General features: G+C 48.5%; 1 protein-coding gene across 2 annotated transcripts in view; it reads left to right on the forward strand.

Moving 5' to 3' along the window:
- Positions 1-17449, forward strand: part of PUM2 (pumilio RNA binding family member 2) — a 755055-nt gene that overhangs the window by 181064 nt on the left and 556542 nt on the right. For both annotated transcript variants that reach the window (XM_086926282.1, XM_086926283.1), the window contains exon 8: positions 6030-6152. In XM_086926282.1, the coding sequence (XP_086782408.1) occupies positions 6030-6152 (123 nt within the window). The remainder of the gene's footprint in view (positions 1-6029; positions 6153-17449) is intronic.

Consider the following 17449-nt stretch of genomic DNA (forward strand, 5'->3'; position numbering starts at 1 on the left):
TCCAAAAAAAACGCAAAACGTTTTAAAGACAACTTCATAAAGTCCCACCCTGAAACCCCCTTTTTAGACACCTACTACTCCCTCATCAATGGAGCTAAGAGCACCGACATCATTCTTTACACTATACGCAGAGCACAATGGAGAAAAGCATTCCTCACCTTACTCACCATATCGACCACCAGGAAAACTGCCCATGGCATAACACTTTCCACCACACCATCCCAACTCTACCGAGCTAGAGCATCCATTACTATCTACAATAACGGTACTATCCTAATTCAATCCACAGACAGAATCCTTGACCTATTTGACAACCTGTTCCCCACTTTCAAAGAATACATCTCCAACGCTCAGATCCCACATCATCCGGCCTCCAATCCCAACATCCTCGACCTCACAGCACCTCCTACCATCAACACGCACCTCCTCCCTCCCCCCAGTACTCTACTCTATCACCCCCCCGGCTACATACACTCCACACTCCTTAATCCCAGACGCGGATCTCCCCTCCGCCATCAACACCGCTACCCCCTCCACCCCACTCCCACATAACCAGAACCCCACACTTCCGACTAGCATCTCAGAACAACAAACCTCAGCTGACTGCACCCAACACAACATGACTCTCTCCCAACCCATCTCCACCCCCCCACTCTTTGCACTCCCTCCACTCCTAGCCCTCATTTTTCCCTCAACCTCTCCCCCCCCACTCTTGTAACTCCTGCCACTCCTGGCCCTCTCTCCTCCCGCAACCTCTTCCCCCCCACTCTCACTCCCTTCTACCACACCGTCACCCTGCAACGCCCAGCCTCCACACACCCCGCAATTGGCTCACCCCCCCTATCACTGATTCCCTGTCCAATAACGCCAACACCGTCACTAATCCTTTCACTCCCTCCCCCCAACCTCCCTACCTATCCGAACACCCAACAGACTCACTAACACCTCCAACCCCAACTCCACCCACCTCACTAACACCCCCACCCCTTTCCCCCCCCTACTCCACTAACCAAGACACTTGCTCTCCATCTATGCCCACCCCCAACTCCTTACCCAACCCCACGCTGGATACAATCATGTCAACCCTCCTCCAAGTGAGAGAAGAACTCCACACCCTCAAAGTTACTCCACACACCCCCCTCCCACCTCCACTTCTCAACCTAACAACATATCCCCCTCACATCCTACTCACCCCCTACACTGGACCTCTATCCCCTCTCGCAATACCTCCAACCGCCCTCAACGCACTATCAAGACTCTTTCGGACCTCGACATACACACCCTACTCCGCACATATGTCCCGGATCGCCAAAACCTCTTTGCCACCACACACCTGTCCATTCCTACGATTCTCTCCAACCCTCTCAGACACCCCACGCATAACTACAGAGTCTCTGTCCCCAACAACCTCACAAAAGTCCCCCTCACTCTAGATCCCTCCTCCTCCCTCTGCACCCCCAGACTCAAATGCACACTTCTCAACTGTAGATTGGCCCAAAGACATGCCTCGGAGGTCGCTGATCTCATCATTTCTTTGAACCTTGACCTAGCCATCCTAACTGAAACATGGTTAACTGAATCTTCTACTCCTATCATGGATATCCTAGTCCCCCCCCCCCAACTACTGCATCATTAGACTTGACAGGTCCAGGAAGACAGGCGGTGGAATCGCATGCATTTACAAGAGCAACCTTTCAATTAATAAAGTCACCGCCCCTTCTCTTACCTCCTGTGAATACATCTGCCTTGATGTCATCAGTGAAAACAAACCTGTATGTTCACTACACATCATCTACCACCCACCTGGGGACAACATCACCTTCTCCCAACAACTCATGGACACTATCTCAATCAACTCAGGGCAGCAAAACACACAAATTTACCTTGGCGATTACAATCTTCACTGGAATGATTGTAGTGACGCAGTGGTCAATAGCCTCAAAAATTACCTTAATGCTTCTGACCTCTCCCAAATTTGCAACAGCCCAACCCATAACAAAGGTTCTATCCTCGACCTTATCTCCAAAGAAGGCACTATTCAACTTGATTCAATCCAACCCTGTGACTGGTCAGATCATCATATTGTCACATTCTTCTTCAATGAAAAAGTTAAACGTATCCCGGTCCAAACCTCCAAGCCCAAAGTCTGGAAAAGAGACTTGAAGAAACTCGATCCAAACTCTCTACCTCCTAACAGCTGCAATCTCCTACTTCCCCCTACCGGCGTTACTGACGTTCAGTGCTTAACTGACCATTATCTCAACGCTATGACCTCAATAATCAACGAGGCTGAAAAGAGTCTCCAAGATCTCCAACCCTTGGTACGACGGGAGACTCAATGAAGACAGAAGGGCCATGCGAATGGCAGAGCTCACCTGGAGATCTGTTCCCTCGGCTCTGCACCTAAAAACTCTGAAGAAAAAGAGAAACGCGTACTTCAGGAAAATAAAACGCTCAAAGTCAGATTTCTTCAGACTCCAGCTCGACCAAGCAAAAAACCGTCCAAGAAAACTGTTCGAGCTAATCCGATCACAATCCAAGGAACAACCCCAAGCAGTCGACACCATGGTCAATGCACCTTCCTGTGAAGATTTCTCTGCTTTCTTTAACCAAAAAACTGACAACATAAGGAGCGATCTCCTCATTGACTCTAGCCTTTACCCCAAACCCCACTGCATAACACCCAATGAACCAAAAAACAATGCGACATGGTCATCCTTTGACACTTACTCTGAAGAAGAAATTGACAGACTACTCAGCACCCTGAAACCAATCACCTCAATGACCCTCTTCCTGCTAACGCTGTAAAAGACTTCACCCCTTTGCTCCTCCCACTATGGACTAAAATTATCAATTGCTCACTTCAACAAGGAACAATCCCTGACTCCCTCAAAGTTGGACAAGTTACACCTTTACTAAAGAAACCAACAGCCGACCCCACTGATCTAAACAACTACCGTCCTATTACCAACATTCCCACTCTCGCCAAACTGTTGGAAAAATGCGTTCAACTACAATTGACAAAGCACATAGAGCAGTTTGATCTCCTCAACCCTCATCAATCAGGCTTCCGAGCAGGGCACAGTACACAGTACCGAAACTGCTATGACTCACATAATTGACGACGCCCTCCAAATTTTAGATCAAAATGATACCTGCCTCCTCATCCTTCTTGATCTCTCTTCAGCATTCGACACTGTGAAACATGAGAACTTACTCGAGCTCTTAAGCACAAGAATGGGTCTTTCTGGGATTGTTCTTCAGTGGTTCACCTCTTTTCTACACAACAGGTCTCAGAAATTCAAGAGCAACAACTTGATGTCCTCTCCAGTACCTGTATTGTTAGGGGTCCCTCAAGGCTCCTGCCTATCCCCTACTTTGTTCAACCTAGTTGGACATTGAGTGCAGTTAGGTGTTTAAGCCAGGTTTGAGTGGTAGAGATTTTAGCGGGAGGTGAGATCAGAAGGAACTCAGTTTTCATAGCATTGAGCTTGAGGTGGTTATCGGCCAGCCAGGATTGGGTGTTTCTGATCGTTGAGTTCAGACGCATAATGACACCAGCAGAGCAGGGAGGCCGCCGATGCACCGCAGCGCGACTTTCTCTCGAGCCGGAGGCTGTTGCAGGAACTGAACCCCGCCCTCGGGCTCACCCAAGTCCCCAGCAGACTCGGGCCTCCGAGGCCCGCATCAGGCTCAGGATCACGGGCGCTGGATCTTCAGGTTGCCGGCACCTCCAGGCTCCGTTCTTGAAACAGGATGTCGTCTTCGCCCTCTCAGCAGGTCATTAGTGCCATGAAATAAGAGTTAATTCGCCAATATAAGGCGACTGGTGGCAGAGGCGCAACTAGAGCCAAATTTGGGGGGGCTAAGAAAAAATTTCGGGGGGGAGGGGGGGGCTGAACCTTTAATCAGTAGGCAGAGTGGAGCTCCAGGGGCTCTTAGAAGGGGTGAAACAACTGCAAGGCCTAATTAACATTCAAATGGTCCTTTAAAGACGTGTGAAACGTTCGGGTGCGGCTCTGTGTGTGCCACACACGACAGGGGGAGTGGCGGGGGAGGGGGTATGAGGGCTGAAGCCCGGTGAGTCCAATGGGTGTTGCGCGCCTGACTGGTGGCATTATTAGCGTGCTGACCCCAGAGATTTCAGGTTAGGCGGCCATTTTAGTCACGAGCTCTGCCGAATCCCAACAGAGAGTGCATCTTAAGGTATGTACTGGGCAGTGGGCAAAATAAGTTACCCAGCTACAGAATGGCTTTATTGAAATCTACATGCTACATAAAAGCCAAAAGACCTTTCCCTGTAACTCCTAGAGTGCATTCCAGTCGTAAAATGGAAATGTTCTCAAAGCTATCATTTGTAAAGCAGCTACATGGTCTGCTGTTGTAAATAGGTTGGTAAGTGATGACAGGATATTTCTAGTTGATTACATGTAGATTTATTGTAGGACACAGCTGAGCACACAACCTCGCCAGCTGACCAGACCATCAACTGACACTCGTAGAACACACTGGTCAGGTTAGAACACACACAGGTATACAGGAAGGCTGAGAAGGTGAAAACACTAAGGAAGGACTAAAGACTACAGTCAGGTTAGAACACACACAGGTATACAGGAAGGCTGAGAAGGTGAAAACACTAAGGAAGGACTAAAGACTACAGTCAGCCATATTACAAAAGAATCAATGTACAACATCTGCATCACACACATTTACTAAATAGTACTGTGTGGATGTTCCAGCACGTCAACAAGCCAGTGTAGGTCAGACAGTGCTATGTACCAATTGTCATACTACTGCAACTCCCACACGCTAGAGCCACCACATCTGTCGAAGGACTGCTTTACTCTCTAAGCAGAGCATGTATATCTACAGCCACATGTGCCATCGAACAGATTATGTTACTTACCCTATAAGCATCAGTTCGTTGCATAGTAGCGCTGTAAATTCACATGTACCCTCCTTCCTCCCCAGATGCTTGTGGCGGTTGCCATTACATTTAGCAAGAGCATCTTTATTATTACATTCTTCTTAAACTCAGTTCTCAACCGCCTGCGGTGAAAGCAATCTGTCAAAGGGGTCGATGTCCATGCGCAATATCACCGAGAGGAGTCGTCACCCTCCACGTAACACAATACTTCTTTGAAGAAAATCAACGTGCACAGCTCCCAACCCGACACTAGATGGCAGCAGTATACAGACAAAGTGAATCTACAGCACTGCATGCCATGAACAGATGTAATTACAGGGTAAGTAACGCAATCCTTTCATTAACTTCTGTCGATATATATGTAACAAAAGTTTGGCCACACTTCTCTTGTAATTTGGTATATGGCCCTGCTTTCTTCACACTCTGTTTCATGCATTATGTTTTTTATTATTTATGACCAATAAAACAATTCTGAACATTGCATGTAATCTACGGAATAAACCTGGTTGATACAAATTGTTGGTCTGAAAGCTAGTTTAACATATGTGTAGATGAGAACTGTAACCTTCAGTGGGTCTTGACCCAAATAATTGTTTGATTAAGAAAAAAACGTATCTTTGAGAGGCTGATGTATATGTTGATTAGTTGAGGATAATAAACTGTCTACAAATTGCTGGTGTGCATGTTCTAAAATAACTATGGGGCCAAATAATGAAGGTGCTTATCAATAAACCTCTTGCTAACATTCTCACGAAGATGACTTTGCAGTACAGCAAGATATCATTTTCCAGCTTTTTTGGGTCCGTCCTTGCTCGCACAAACATTATAGGTTTCTTGTGAATTACTGGTGTGTTGAAATGTAGAGAGAAATTAAAATCCATCAGCATTTTGATCTGTTTGGTTTAGTCGTTGTATATATGCACACCTATTGTGAGCGAGGGGGTCTTAAATTATCTAGACATATGAGCTGAGCTCATAATCCCAAAACCTCAAATTTAGGTTTTAATTTTTTGCTATTTGTTGAAGCAAATTAAATTTTCTTTTGACTGCACGTACAACATTTTAGTGCCTGCTCTTTTATTAATGTTTGTTTTGCTTTCAGCTGGTGTATTCTCAGGCCTTGCTCCAGCTGCTTTTATGCCAAATCCCTATATCATCAGTGCCGCTCATCCAGGCACTGACCCATACACTGCTGCTGGATTAGCTGCAGCAGCAACATTAGCAGGTAAAGTATTCAGTCGACTTTGCCGTGTATACATTATTATGTATATTGTCGTATCTGCATTTTGAGGCACTGTTAAGTAGCTAGGCCTACAACATTTGGAGCACTATTTTGTAATGTCATGTAAAACACGTGGCTCCGGAAAGAAACTATACAATGAAAATCCTCTTTCCATTTTGGGCAGATTTCTTTCATTTCCTGTAGGTGTTTCTCCTATTTTGGGTGGATTTCTCTTTTCCTAATTCTTTGTTAACATTAATGTATTTGTGTTATTGCTTCATTTTTTATTGCATTTCCAATTATGCAGTACTTTAATACTGCATTTCCTCAAAAGGTTTTCACTTTTTCATATTTGGATGCTGTTCGTTACGGCTATTGGAGATGTGCATTTATCAGATAGGTTTGGAATATAATTAGTCACACTACTGGCGATGAGCACTCCGATGTTAAATGGACACTGGCTATTAAGTATCTCAGTATTATTGCCAAGGCCTTCAAATCATACATGGTCATCAGTGGATTCTATTGTGCCAAACCCATCGGTGTTGGAAGATACATTAATATTGAAATAAAGCAATTAATCAATGCCAAAAAAGATATCAACATTGATCAAAACTTTGGTGTATGATATGATTATTCAGGAGTTATCTTCACAATTATTGTTGAAGACGCATCTGGCAGTGTGACAACAATTATGTTTAGTAAGTTCTCTGGTTCCTACTTCTAAAAGTAGGCGCAAACAAGATAACCGTTCTTTCAGGAAAGGGAGCAGATCACTGATGACACAGAAAGCTGTAAGGGACTTTAAGTACTACTTGAAGATGACAGACAGAAGATAAGTGGAAAGTCCGAGGGAAATTCCTAGCCTCCGTCCCCAAGCATGAAGTTACTACTACCCAGTGTCTACGCCAACATCCCCAGTGAAGTTGACCCTGATTCATGCTATCATGTTCAATGAGGTCTGGCATGAAGGAGCAGACATTCCAGTGAAATGAAAGTAGAATTTCCTACTTGTCAAGTCACGGTGTGAGTATAGCAATAAACCTTTCTACACATTCTGAATTCTGATGTTGTTTAATGCTGTTGCCAGAGCCGGCTTTAGCGCTTGTGATGCCCTGTGCAACAGTGTTTTTGCCCCCCACGAACATCTTCACCACTGATTCCCTCACTGCCACCCTTTAACAATGCCCCTCACGGCTTCGCTGAGATGCATTTAATTAGGTTTATAGTGCCACTCATACCAGTGTAGGGTGTTAGAGCACCTACTATTACACACACATTACACAGACACAATCAATCACACATGTGTAAATCAGTGTATAGGAATGTTACATATCACAGAGTCTGCGCAATACAAATTGCTTAATAAATAAATAAATAAATAGGAGGCACATATCATCCTTACTGGTAGACACTATAGTTTGAGTGCTTGGTGTGGAGATGCACAAACTCCGTATTTAAAACATAACACCATAGTTGGGAGTTACATTTAATAATAGGAATTTGTTTTTTCCCCTTTAAAAAAAAAAAAATCCAGAAATAAACCTATTTTGCAAGGTTGGAATAATGAAAGGCTGGGGTGAAAAGCATGGCCCTCTAATAATATATACCTTGCAGTTTGCATGCAGCTCTTTGATGGCAGTTAATAGCTCACTGTTCTATATTAGGATTTTAACTTCTACACTGCAGGGAACAAAAGGATCTCTCTGACAAAAGCACTGACCTCTTTAGTTTATGTGCACTTTGTGATAGGTACATACACATACTTTGGATCAGGCATATTAACCCACTGTGCTACATTTGGTTGAGTCAAAACTTCCACTAAACAAAACTCTGATCTCACTCCAGGAAGAACATTAATCACTGAAGTTAACTAGACATTTTTATTATATGAGAATTGCTAGACGCATGGAACGCAGCAGCAGGTGCTTTTTAAAATTGTAAAATATTTGCAAACACTGCGCCCCCAATAGTCCGCACCCGGTGCAAAGGCACCGGTCACACAGTCCTAGAGCCGGACCTGGCTTTTGGAGCACTGCTTTTTAAATATCACTTGATTGACACAAACCACAAGATCTTAAAATCAACCTCCCAGGAAATTCCTTTTTCGAATGGATGCCGGTGCGAGTATCCGTACTCGTTCTTGAAGACCGAGATGCATGCATACAACACATGACACTCAGTCCTGCCAAGTACCATCGGGCATTAGATTAACGCATTTCAGTGAGGTGGTCCACATCACCGCACTAAAATGCGAAGTCGTGCATATAAGCGCCGGTGCCTGTCAAGCACTGTGGCCCGAGTGGTGGCTGCTATTCTAACAACACTAGTGTTAGTGGCACATGCAGGCAGTCTGCCATAATCCAACGGAGCCGGCGTGAGGGGCAGCGAAAAGGGATTCTCCTGATAGACTCGCAGCAAGGAAGCACGAGTAACCCCTACGTTATCACGGACTCATGGAGTAACAAACTCTAATCACAAAACAGTCAGCTAAACAGCGGTTGTTCTGTAGGTACATTGATATACCTGCACTTGTAAATTTCACTTTTTTAGAAAAATTAAAAGTAGAAATAAAAAAACGTGAGTAAGGTGGGGTTTTGTGTACCCCAGTCCTGAAGAAGATGTTTTTACATCGAAACATGTTGACACACACAGGAGGTGGCACACATTATTAACGCCAACACCTCCAACTCCTTTTTATTAGTATCAGCCAGGGGGCCAATTAAAGTTTTGTTGCTACCCCACGAGCCAGGCACTTTTTAATCCCACTCACTATTTAAACCCCACCACTACACTCACTTACACTCCCCCTCACTAACACCACACATAGTGAAATCAGTGCTCCCACGTAATCGTCGGTCGCAGCACGCCGCATCCCGTAGAGGGATGCGAGGACCCCGATGATGAAGCATGACACCAAGGGGCCTGTTGGTGTGTGAGGGGTACCCAAAAACAACAAGTGTGTTCCCAACCACAGTAGGGACACCTTTTTCCCACTTCCCAATGGATTCCTCTTGTTAAAAGTGTATATCTTTGGGAGAACGAATCCATTCCAAAGGAATACTCTCTCTCCCCCCTTTTTGTTGATATTTGCATACAACACATGACACGCAGTCCTGCCAAGTACCATCGGGCATTATATTAACTCATTTCAGTGAGGTGGTCCACATCACCGCACTAAAATGCGAAGTCGTGCATATAAGCGCCGGTGCCTGTCAAGCACTGTGGCCCGAGTGGTGGCTGCTATTCTAACAACACTAGTGTTAGTGGCACATGCAGGCAGTGTGCGCTGCTTAGCAGACCTCTTGGGGGCAGGGCTCTGAGCTGCCTTCCTGCGACAATGTAACAACTGATTTGATTCACCGTGCCGCTGCGCTGCATACTTTCACTTTCGCTAGTCATGGATGGAGGCTGCCTCCTGTGACACTAGCGAGCAGCAGCTGAAATTAGAAATGGGCCACTGTTGTTGATGAGCGCCGCTGTTGCTGCTGGCGTGGTAGTTAATCCCGCGGCCTGTCAGATCGCGAGTAACTGACCCGGCCGGTCTCACCACCACCCAAGTGGCAGAGGAGTTGGTTAGAACACCTGGACTATCTGCGGCGGCCGGAGTGGTTCGTTCGCGGCTCCAGAGCACCGAGACCCCTGACTGAACCTGAGCCGGCCCTAGCAAACCAGGGCGGGCGGTCGGTCGGTCACCACAGAAGAGAGGGAAGCCAGGCGGGTTGCTGGCGTCACGTGAAATGCAGCTGCTCTTGAACTGGCCACCACTGAAATAATTTCAAGTGTGTGCCTAGCATAACCCTGGAGTCAGTGAGGGGCATAAATTAAGAGTTGCTGCCAGCAGTCAAGTTGCAAATCTGTGCTTTGTATGCCTTCTGACCTCTTCCAAGTTCCATGCACACACGAGTCACACACACACGCTTGCAGCCACACACAGTCTTGCAAAGAGCGGCCAGTCAGTGGCACACACACAACATGCACGGCACAACACCTTTCTCAGGCCGGCTGATGTAACATGATTTCTCTGTGCTGGCCTAAATGCTCACTTGACTCTGTTTACTAATGCCACTACACATGATCTATCAACTTCCATACAATTGCCCACTGGCTCGAGGCTTCCGGCTGCGCGTTTTGTGACCAAGTGTGTGCCTTCACGGCCTGAGCTTGCCTTGCCCAAAATGCCCGGGGGTGCGTGCCCCAGTCTGTCCCCATTAGTTTATACTTCTCCCTGGCAAGCCAACAGCTCAGCTGTGCTTTACTTGTGTGATGATAGGAAATTAAATTTTGCGAGGCTCTCAAGAGGCTGGTAGGTGTCTCTTGAGGGTAGTGCCCGTGTTTGTGAGGCGGCTGGTACACTGATGTTCGAGGCATATGGGCTGCAGATGGTACATTATGAATAGATCGCCATCTGGTGTTGGGCTCGGATGATTGCACTTTGTTTTTCTCTTGGAGAGTCTTTTGTCTCTTGGTGACTCCTCCCTTGGTTGGTAGTGCGCATGGGCATCGGCTCCATCCTTAAATTGTTTTTTTCCGCCATCGGGTTCGGATGAAGATCGAGACGCTCCAGATCAACTTCGCAAGAAAGTGATTTTCGGCGCGTATTCCATTTCCAATTCGACGGTATTGTTATTCGAACGCGTTCATTTCCATTCCGACGCGTTACAAATTCAAAATAGAAGAGAAAAACTTGGAGCTACGTCGAAGAACAGGAGGCCTTTCTCGACGCAGTCAAGCCCGGAGTCCAGGGAAAGGACTCCATTCAAAAAATGTCCAACGTGTGGTGCTAAGTTCCCACACAAGGACCTACACGAGGTGTGCAACCTCTGTCTATCGCCTGAACACGAATCCAGGGACTGCGAAGCCTGCGCAGCATTCTCCTCCAAGCTAACGATTAGAAATCGTCGAGCTCGAGGACACGAGGTTTCCAGAATGCAGGCGGAAGCGATCCCGGAGCTGTTCGGAGACGAACAAATCGAGGAAGAAGAGGACCAGTCGGGGTCGGAAGGGGACCAGTCGGAGGTTGAAGAACTCATCGAGCAACAAACCGTGAGTGACGACGTCCCCTTACCGAAAAACCGACCCCGTGCGGTAACGACCCCGCCCTCGGGCCCGGTCAAACCGCTGAAAAAAGTTTCCGACGCCCCGCCTTCAGGCCCGGCAACGAAACCGAAACTGAAACCGAAACACTCGGACTCCCACCATGTCGGATCCGAGAAAAGGGCGAAATCGACTTCGGCACCGAGGCTACATACAAAGGACAGCTCGGGATCGAAACATTCCATGTCGAAACATAAATATGACTTATCGCCCAAGAGACACTCGATACCAAGAAAGTCGGAATCGAGCAAACATTCGGTTTCGAAAACAACAAGATCTGACGATCGAAAACAAAAGCACCTCTCGGAACCAGGACCCTCGGTACCGATTCAGGAGCAGCAGACAGATCCCAAACAAAAGATCTTGTTTATTGATCCACAAACTGGGAAAGTGGTCACGAAGAAGAGAAAGAGTGAACAGTCAGAAGATAAACCTCTTCCTTCAAAAAAGAGAACAATGGGGACGAATATAACTCCTCCTGCTTCTCCTCGTCCTAGAGTAACACCCTCTTCTCCTATTCCTCACAATAGGCCAAATATTCCTACACCTTCCACACCAAGACCAGCTACACCTCAGTCAGATGTAGACAGTGATCTGGGGGAGGGAGAACCTCAAGGGGATGACGAAACTATCCCAGATGAGGAGGATCCATGGGAAAATTATGATGTAGGGTCAGATGAGGACAACGACCCAGAGCTATATCCCTCAAAGCCTTCACCACCTGATGATAACACAGGTTTTGTGCAGCTCATTAATAGGGCAGCAAAATACCATAAGGTAGATATACATACAGAACCTCAAATAGAGGATTTCTTGTTAGAGACTCTACCTAATGCACAGAGAACATCAGGTACTCTTCCTATGTTGAAGGGTCTTCTTACTCACACAGATGAGATATTCGAAAACCCAGTGAGAGCCAGGGTGTTAAACCCAAGAATTGATAAAAAATACAAAGCGGCCCCAAAGGACCCAATATTTATTAGAGGGCATGTACCGCTAGACTCGCTGGTGGTCTCAAACGCTCGTAAGAGAGCAAACTCATTATCTACAGGAGAGGCTCCTCCACCAGATAAAGAGTCAAAATTAATAGATGCATCAGGTAAAAGAGTAACATCACAGGCAGCGAATAGCTGGCGTATAGCCAATACACAAGCACTACTCGCACGTTACGACAGGGCACATTACGATGAGTTAGAAAAACTTCTTACACATCTCCCAAAAGAACATCAGAAGAAGGCAGACCAATTAATACAGGAAGGTAAAATAATAACAAATACTTCCATTAAGTGTGCATTAGACGCAGCAGACACTGCAGCAAGGTCTATTAACACTAGTGTCATGCTAAGAAGGCACGCATGGCTCAGAATCTCAGGATTCAAACAAGAGGTACAAACAGCCCTACTGAACAAACCATTTGATCAGAAGACATTGTTTGGTTCAAGCACAGACGAGACATTAGAGAAAATGAAGAAAGATACGGAAACGGCTAAGTCAATGGGAGCATTGCAACAGCCAACACACAGAGGTTCCTTTCGTAGATCCACCTATAGAGGGGGCTCAAAGAACACAGGAACGAATCAGCAATCCACATCTTTCACACCAACATCACCCAGAGGTAATTCAAGAGGCAGTTACAGAGGTAACAACAATAAGGGAAGAGGCCGCGGAAATAATAATAACCGCAACGCCTCAACACCAAAACAGTGACTTCATAGAACTCCCCCCAGACCACATAACACCGGTCGGGGGACGTCTATCACAGTTCCTACCTGTCTGGGAAAACATCACGTCAGACAAGTGGGTGAGACAAATTATCCAACATGGTTATTGCCTAGAACTCACAGATACCCCACCAAACATCCCCCCCAAACAGCGTCCAATGAGTCAAGATCATCTGACATTGTTAAGAGAAGAAGTGCTAGCACTTCTACAAAAGCATGCAATAGAGAAGGTCCCAAAAGATCAACAAGGCACAGGAGTATACTCTCTATACTTCCTGATCCCCAAAAAGGACGGGTCCCTACGACCAATATTAGACCTCAGACCTCTCAATGCTTACATAAATTCGGAGCACTTCCACATGGTCACGCTCCAACAAGTACTCCCTTTACTGAAGAAAGGGGACTTTCTTTCTACACTGGATCTAAAAGACGCTTACTTTCATATCCCAATTCACAAAGCCCACAGAAAATACCTAAGGTTTGTGTTAGAAGGACAACACTATCAGTTCAAAGTCCTTCCATTCGGTGTCACAACAGCACCGAGAGTTTTCACAAAATGCCTAGCTGTGGTGGCAGCACACCTAAGAAGACAACAAATACATGTCTTCCCATACTTGGACGATTGGCTAATAAAGGCCAAGTCAAAGGAAGAATGTCTTCACAACACACAGAAGACAATTCAATTGCTGCACCACCTAGGGTTCACGGTGAACTACAAAAAATCACACCTGCAACCAAACCAGATTCAGCAATACCTGGGGGCTACAGTAGACACAGAAAAGGCAATAGCATACCCCAACCCAATCAGAGTACAGACAATGGTCGGGTTAATACAAAGATTTCAACCACAACACTCACTACCAGCACGAGTGTTTATGCAACTATTAGGCATGATGTCCTCCTGCATACTGCTAATACCACATGCCAGACTACAAATGCGCCCACTACAAGAGTGTCTAGCGACACAGTGGAATCAGGCTCAAGGGCAGATTACAGATCTGGTGTTGGTAGACGACCGGACGTATCGCTCTCTGAAGTGGTGGAACACAGAAAACATTTCCAAGGGACGGTCGTTCCTAGAGCCGATTCCACAAATGATAATAACAGCGGACGCATCGCTCTCCGGATGGGGAGCGCATATGGACAGATACACAGTACAGGGGAAGTGGAGTGTGCAGCAAAAGAAACTGCACATCAACTACCTAGAGCTATTAGCAATATTTCTAGCACTAAAAGCTTTCCAAATGCAAATAACAGGCAAAGCAGTCCTGATCAGAACAGACAACATGACTGCAATGTATTATATTCAAAAACAGGGGGGGACACACTCTCTCCAACTGTCCAGACTAGCACAGGACATATGGAGATGGGCCATTCCTCAAAAGATCTACCTGTTAGCGGAACACCTACCGGGAGTTCAAAACCAAATAGCAGACATCCTAAGCAGACAGTCAGAACAAGTACACGAATGGGAGCTGCACGACCAAATACTACAGCCATTCTTCCAAAAATGGGGGCAACCAGAGATAGATCTGTTTGCCAATCATCAGAACGCAAAATGCAAAGAATTCGCATCCAGGTACCCACACCAAAGGTCCCAGGGCAATGCACTGTGGATAAATTGGTCCAACAGATTTGCTTACGCGTTCCCTCCTCTACCACTAATTCCATTACTGGTTCGGAAACTGCAGCAACATTCAATGACAATGATACTAGTGGCACCCACGTGGGCAAGACAGCCGTGGTTCACCACGCTGCTACAACTCTCACAAGTACCACATCAAAAGCTAAGGTTATTACCCATGCATCTTACACAGAACCATGGAGAAATAATGCACCCAGATCCCAAACAACTGAACCTAGCGATCTGGCTCCTGAGGTCATAGAGTTTGGGTATTTAGATTTACCACCAGAATGCATGGAAATCATCAAACAAGCAAGACGTCCTACCACCAGAGCATGCTATGCAGCAAAATGGAAGAGGTTTGCTATACACTGTAACAGTAAGCACATCAACCCTCTGGACGCATCTACTAAACAAATCATTTGCTATTTGTTACACTTACAGCAATGTAACCTAGCATATACCTCTATCTGAAAGAGACACGTTAGTGATAGATTCCTTACCTTAGAATATCCCCAGGCGTCAGACTGGATCCGGAAACTTTTGCGTAGCAATACCCCTGCGCGCTGGTAGGCGTCGTCTGCGGCTCCACGTCCGTCGTCGGCGTCGTGAGCACCGGGATGACGTCGTCGGAGTACTTAGACGGCGCCCATGCGCGCTGACGTCAGTTCTTCTTTTTTCCGCGCCAGCTAGCGCAGATCCGGAAGAAGCTCTACCCCCAGTCACTTTTTGACTGAAAAGTTTTTGATCCTTTTTGATCTCTCTTAGTCGACTGTCTCGACTATCGGTGCCAGGGATGCCCGGGTTCAAGCCTTGTTCGAAGTGCGGCCGACTCATGTCGGTCACGGACCCCCATCGCCGGTGCCTGAAGTGCTTAGGCCTCGACCACGACGATCGAACCTGCGTCGACTGCCGGGCCCTGACGTCGAAGGCTAGGCGGGAGCGGTCCCGCAAGCGTCTCGAGCTGAGGCACTCGGCCCCGCGCCGCTCCAGGTCCCGGTCCCGGTCCCACGGGAGGTCGAGGGACAGGTCGCGAGGTCGGAGTCATCGACGTTCCGGAAGTGGACACCGATCGTCTGGTTCCAAGTCCTCAGGTAAGAGGCATGAGAGGTCGGAGCGACACCATCGGTCCTCCGACCCGCCCCGACGCTCGCTCGATGCGGCCGGGGACTCGGGCGACACCGCCCACGCGGCTCCGCGGGAGTCGCAAGCGTCGCCGCCTGCCCCACACCTTCGGGTCCCTGGGCACGGCGCGTCGCAGGAGGAGGTCGAGAGGTACCTCATGGCCATGAGGGCCCTCCCTCCTCAGTCGGTTCCCGTGGCGCCTTCGGCCGATCGGCTCCGTCTGGAGGTCCTTCCGGGTCGGGCGCTTCGGCCCCGACGACGTCGGGTGCTTCGGGCCCGGCGCCGCGCGACCTCGCTGGATCCGGCTCCGGATCCGGGACCTCCCCGGTCGACCTTACGACCTCGCCGGCGCCGTCCCTTCAGGTGTCGTCCCCGGCAGCCGATGTGGTTGCCGACCCCAATGTTTCCTACGGTCCTACTCAGGAGTCGGAGGGGCGCCGCTGGGCGCCGATTCCGTCGGCCTTTGGAGACTTCTATCTCCACGAGGAGGCCCTGGCTGTTAATCCTGGTCTCCAGGAGCCAGGTGACGAGGAGCAATGGGAGGGGTCCGAGGACCCTCTGGCACGTGATTGCCAGTCGCATCAGGACTGGACATATGAGCTTGGGGAGGCCAGTGGTATCGACACCTCGCCAGACACTGGATTTACGTCGCCCCCGACTGTGGCTTCGGAGGCGGGTTCTGCTTACAGCGTAGTGTTGACGAAGGCAGCTAAGGCCTTAAACCTTCAGCTCCCCGTCGCGGCCGTGAGGACTAATCTCCTCACTGAGGTCCTCAAACAGCAGTCCGGCTCCGCGGAGCCCCTCCTGCCGTTCAATGAGGCCTTGTGTGACGTTCTGCTGGGCACTTGGTCCAAGCCCGCCACAGGCCCCCCTGTGGACAGGAACGTGGCCAGACGCTACCGTCCGGCACCGGGCGACCCATGCTTTTTGTCCACCCATCCCACCCCCGAGAGCCTGGTCATCCAGGCCTCTAACTCCCAAACCGCATTCCCGTCGGCCCCGCCCGACAGGGAATCCAAGAGATATGAGCAGTTCGGGAAGAAGGTCTTCTCGTCTGTGAGCCTAGGGCTACGGTCTGTGAACACCAACTGTCTCTTGGGCCGCTACACCCACACTCTGTGGGACACGGTTGCGGAGGTGCTGCCACAATGCCCTGAGGAGGTCAGGGCTAAACTCAGCCAAACCCTTGCGGACGGCCGAGATGCGGCACGCTTTTCTATCCGGTGTGGGCTGGATACCACGGACTCACTGGGCAGGGCGATGGCAACGACGGTGGCGGTTCGACGCCACGCCTGGTTGAGGTCCGCCAACTTCTCGGCCGATGTCCAGGCCACCCTCCTGGACATGCTGTTTGATGGCCGTCGCCTCTTCGGCGACAAGGCAGACCATGCGCTGGAACGTTTCAAGGACTCCAGGGCCACGGCCAAGTCCTTGGGCCTTACGGCCCCACGCCAGCAATCGGGTGCCTTTCGCTCCTTTCGTGGCCACGGAAGGGGCGCCCCACCACGGACCGTCAGCCACGCGCCGCAGAATGTTCAGCAACGCGGTGGCGGCCGTGGGAACCGCCGTGGCGGTGGTCGGGGCCAGCGGCGAGGCCAGTCCACACCTCCCTCAGCAGCCCCCGCCTCAAAACCTTCCTAGTCCGAGTTTTCAGGCCCATGTGACGCCTGTGGGAGGCAGGGTTCGCCATCACCTCTCCCACTGGCATACAGTCACTTCGGACAGGTGGGTGC

This window comes from Lissotriton vulgaris, chromosome 6 (genome assembly GCF_964263255.1).
Source record: "Lissotriton vulgaris chromosome 6, aLisVul1.2, whole genome shotgun sequence".
Classification (NCBI taxonomy): Eukaryota; Metazoa; Chordata; class Amphibia; order Caudata; family Salamandridae; genus Lissotriton; species Lissotriton vulgaris.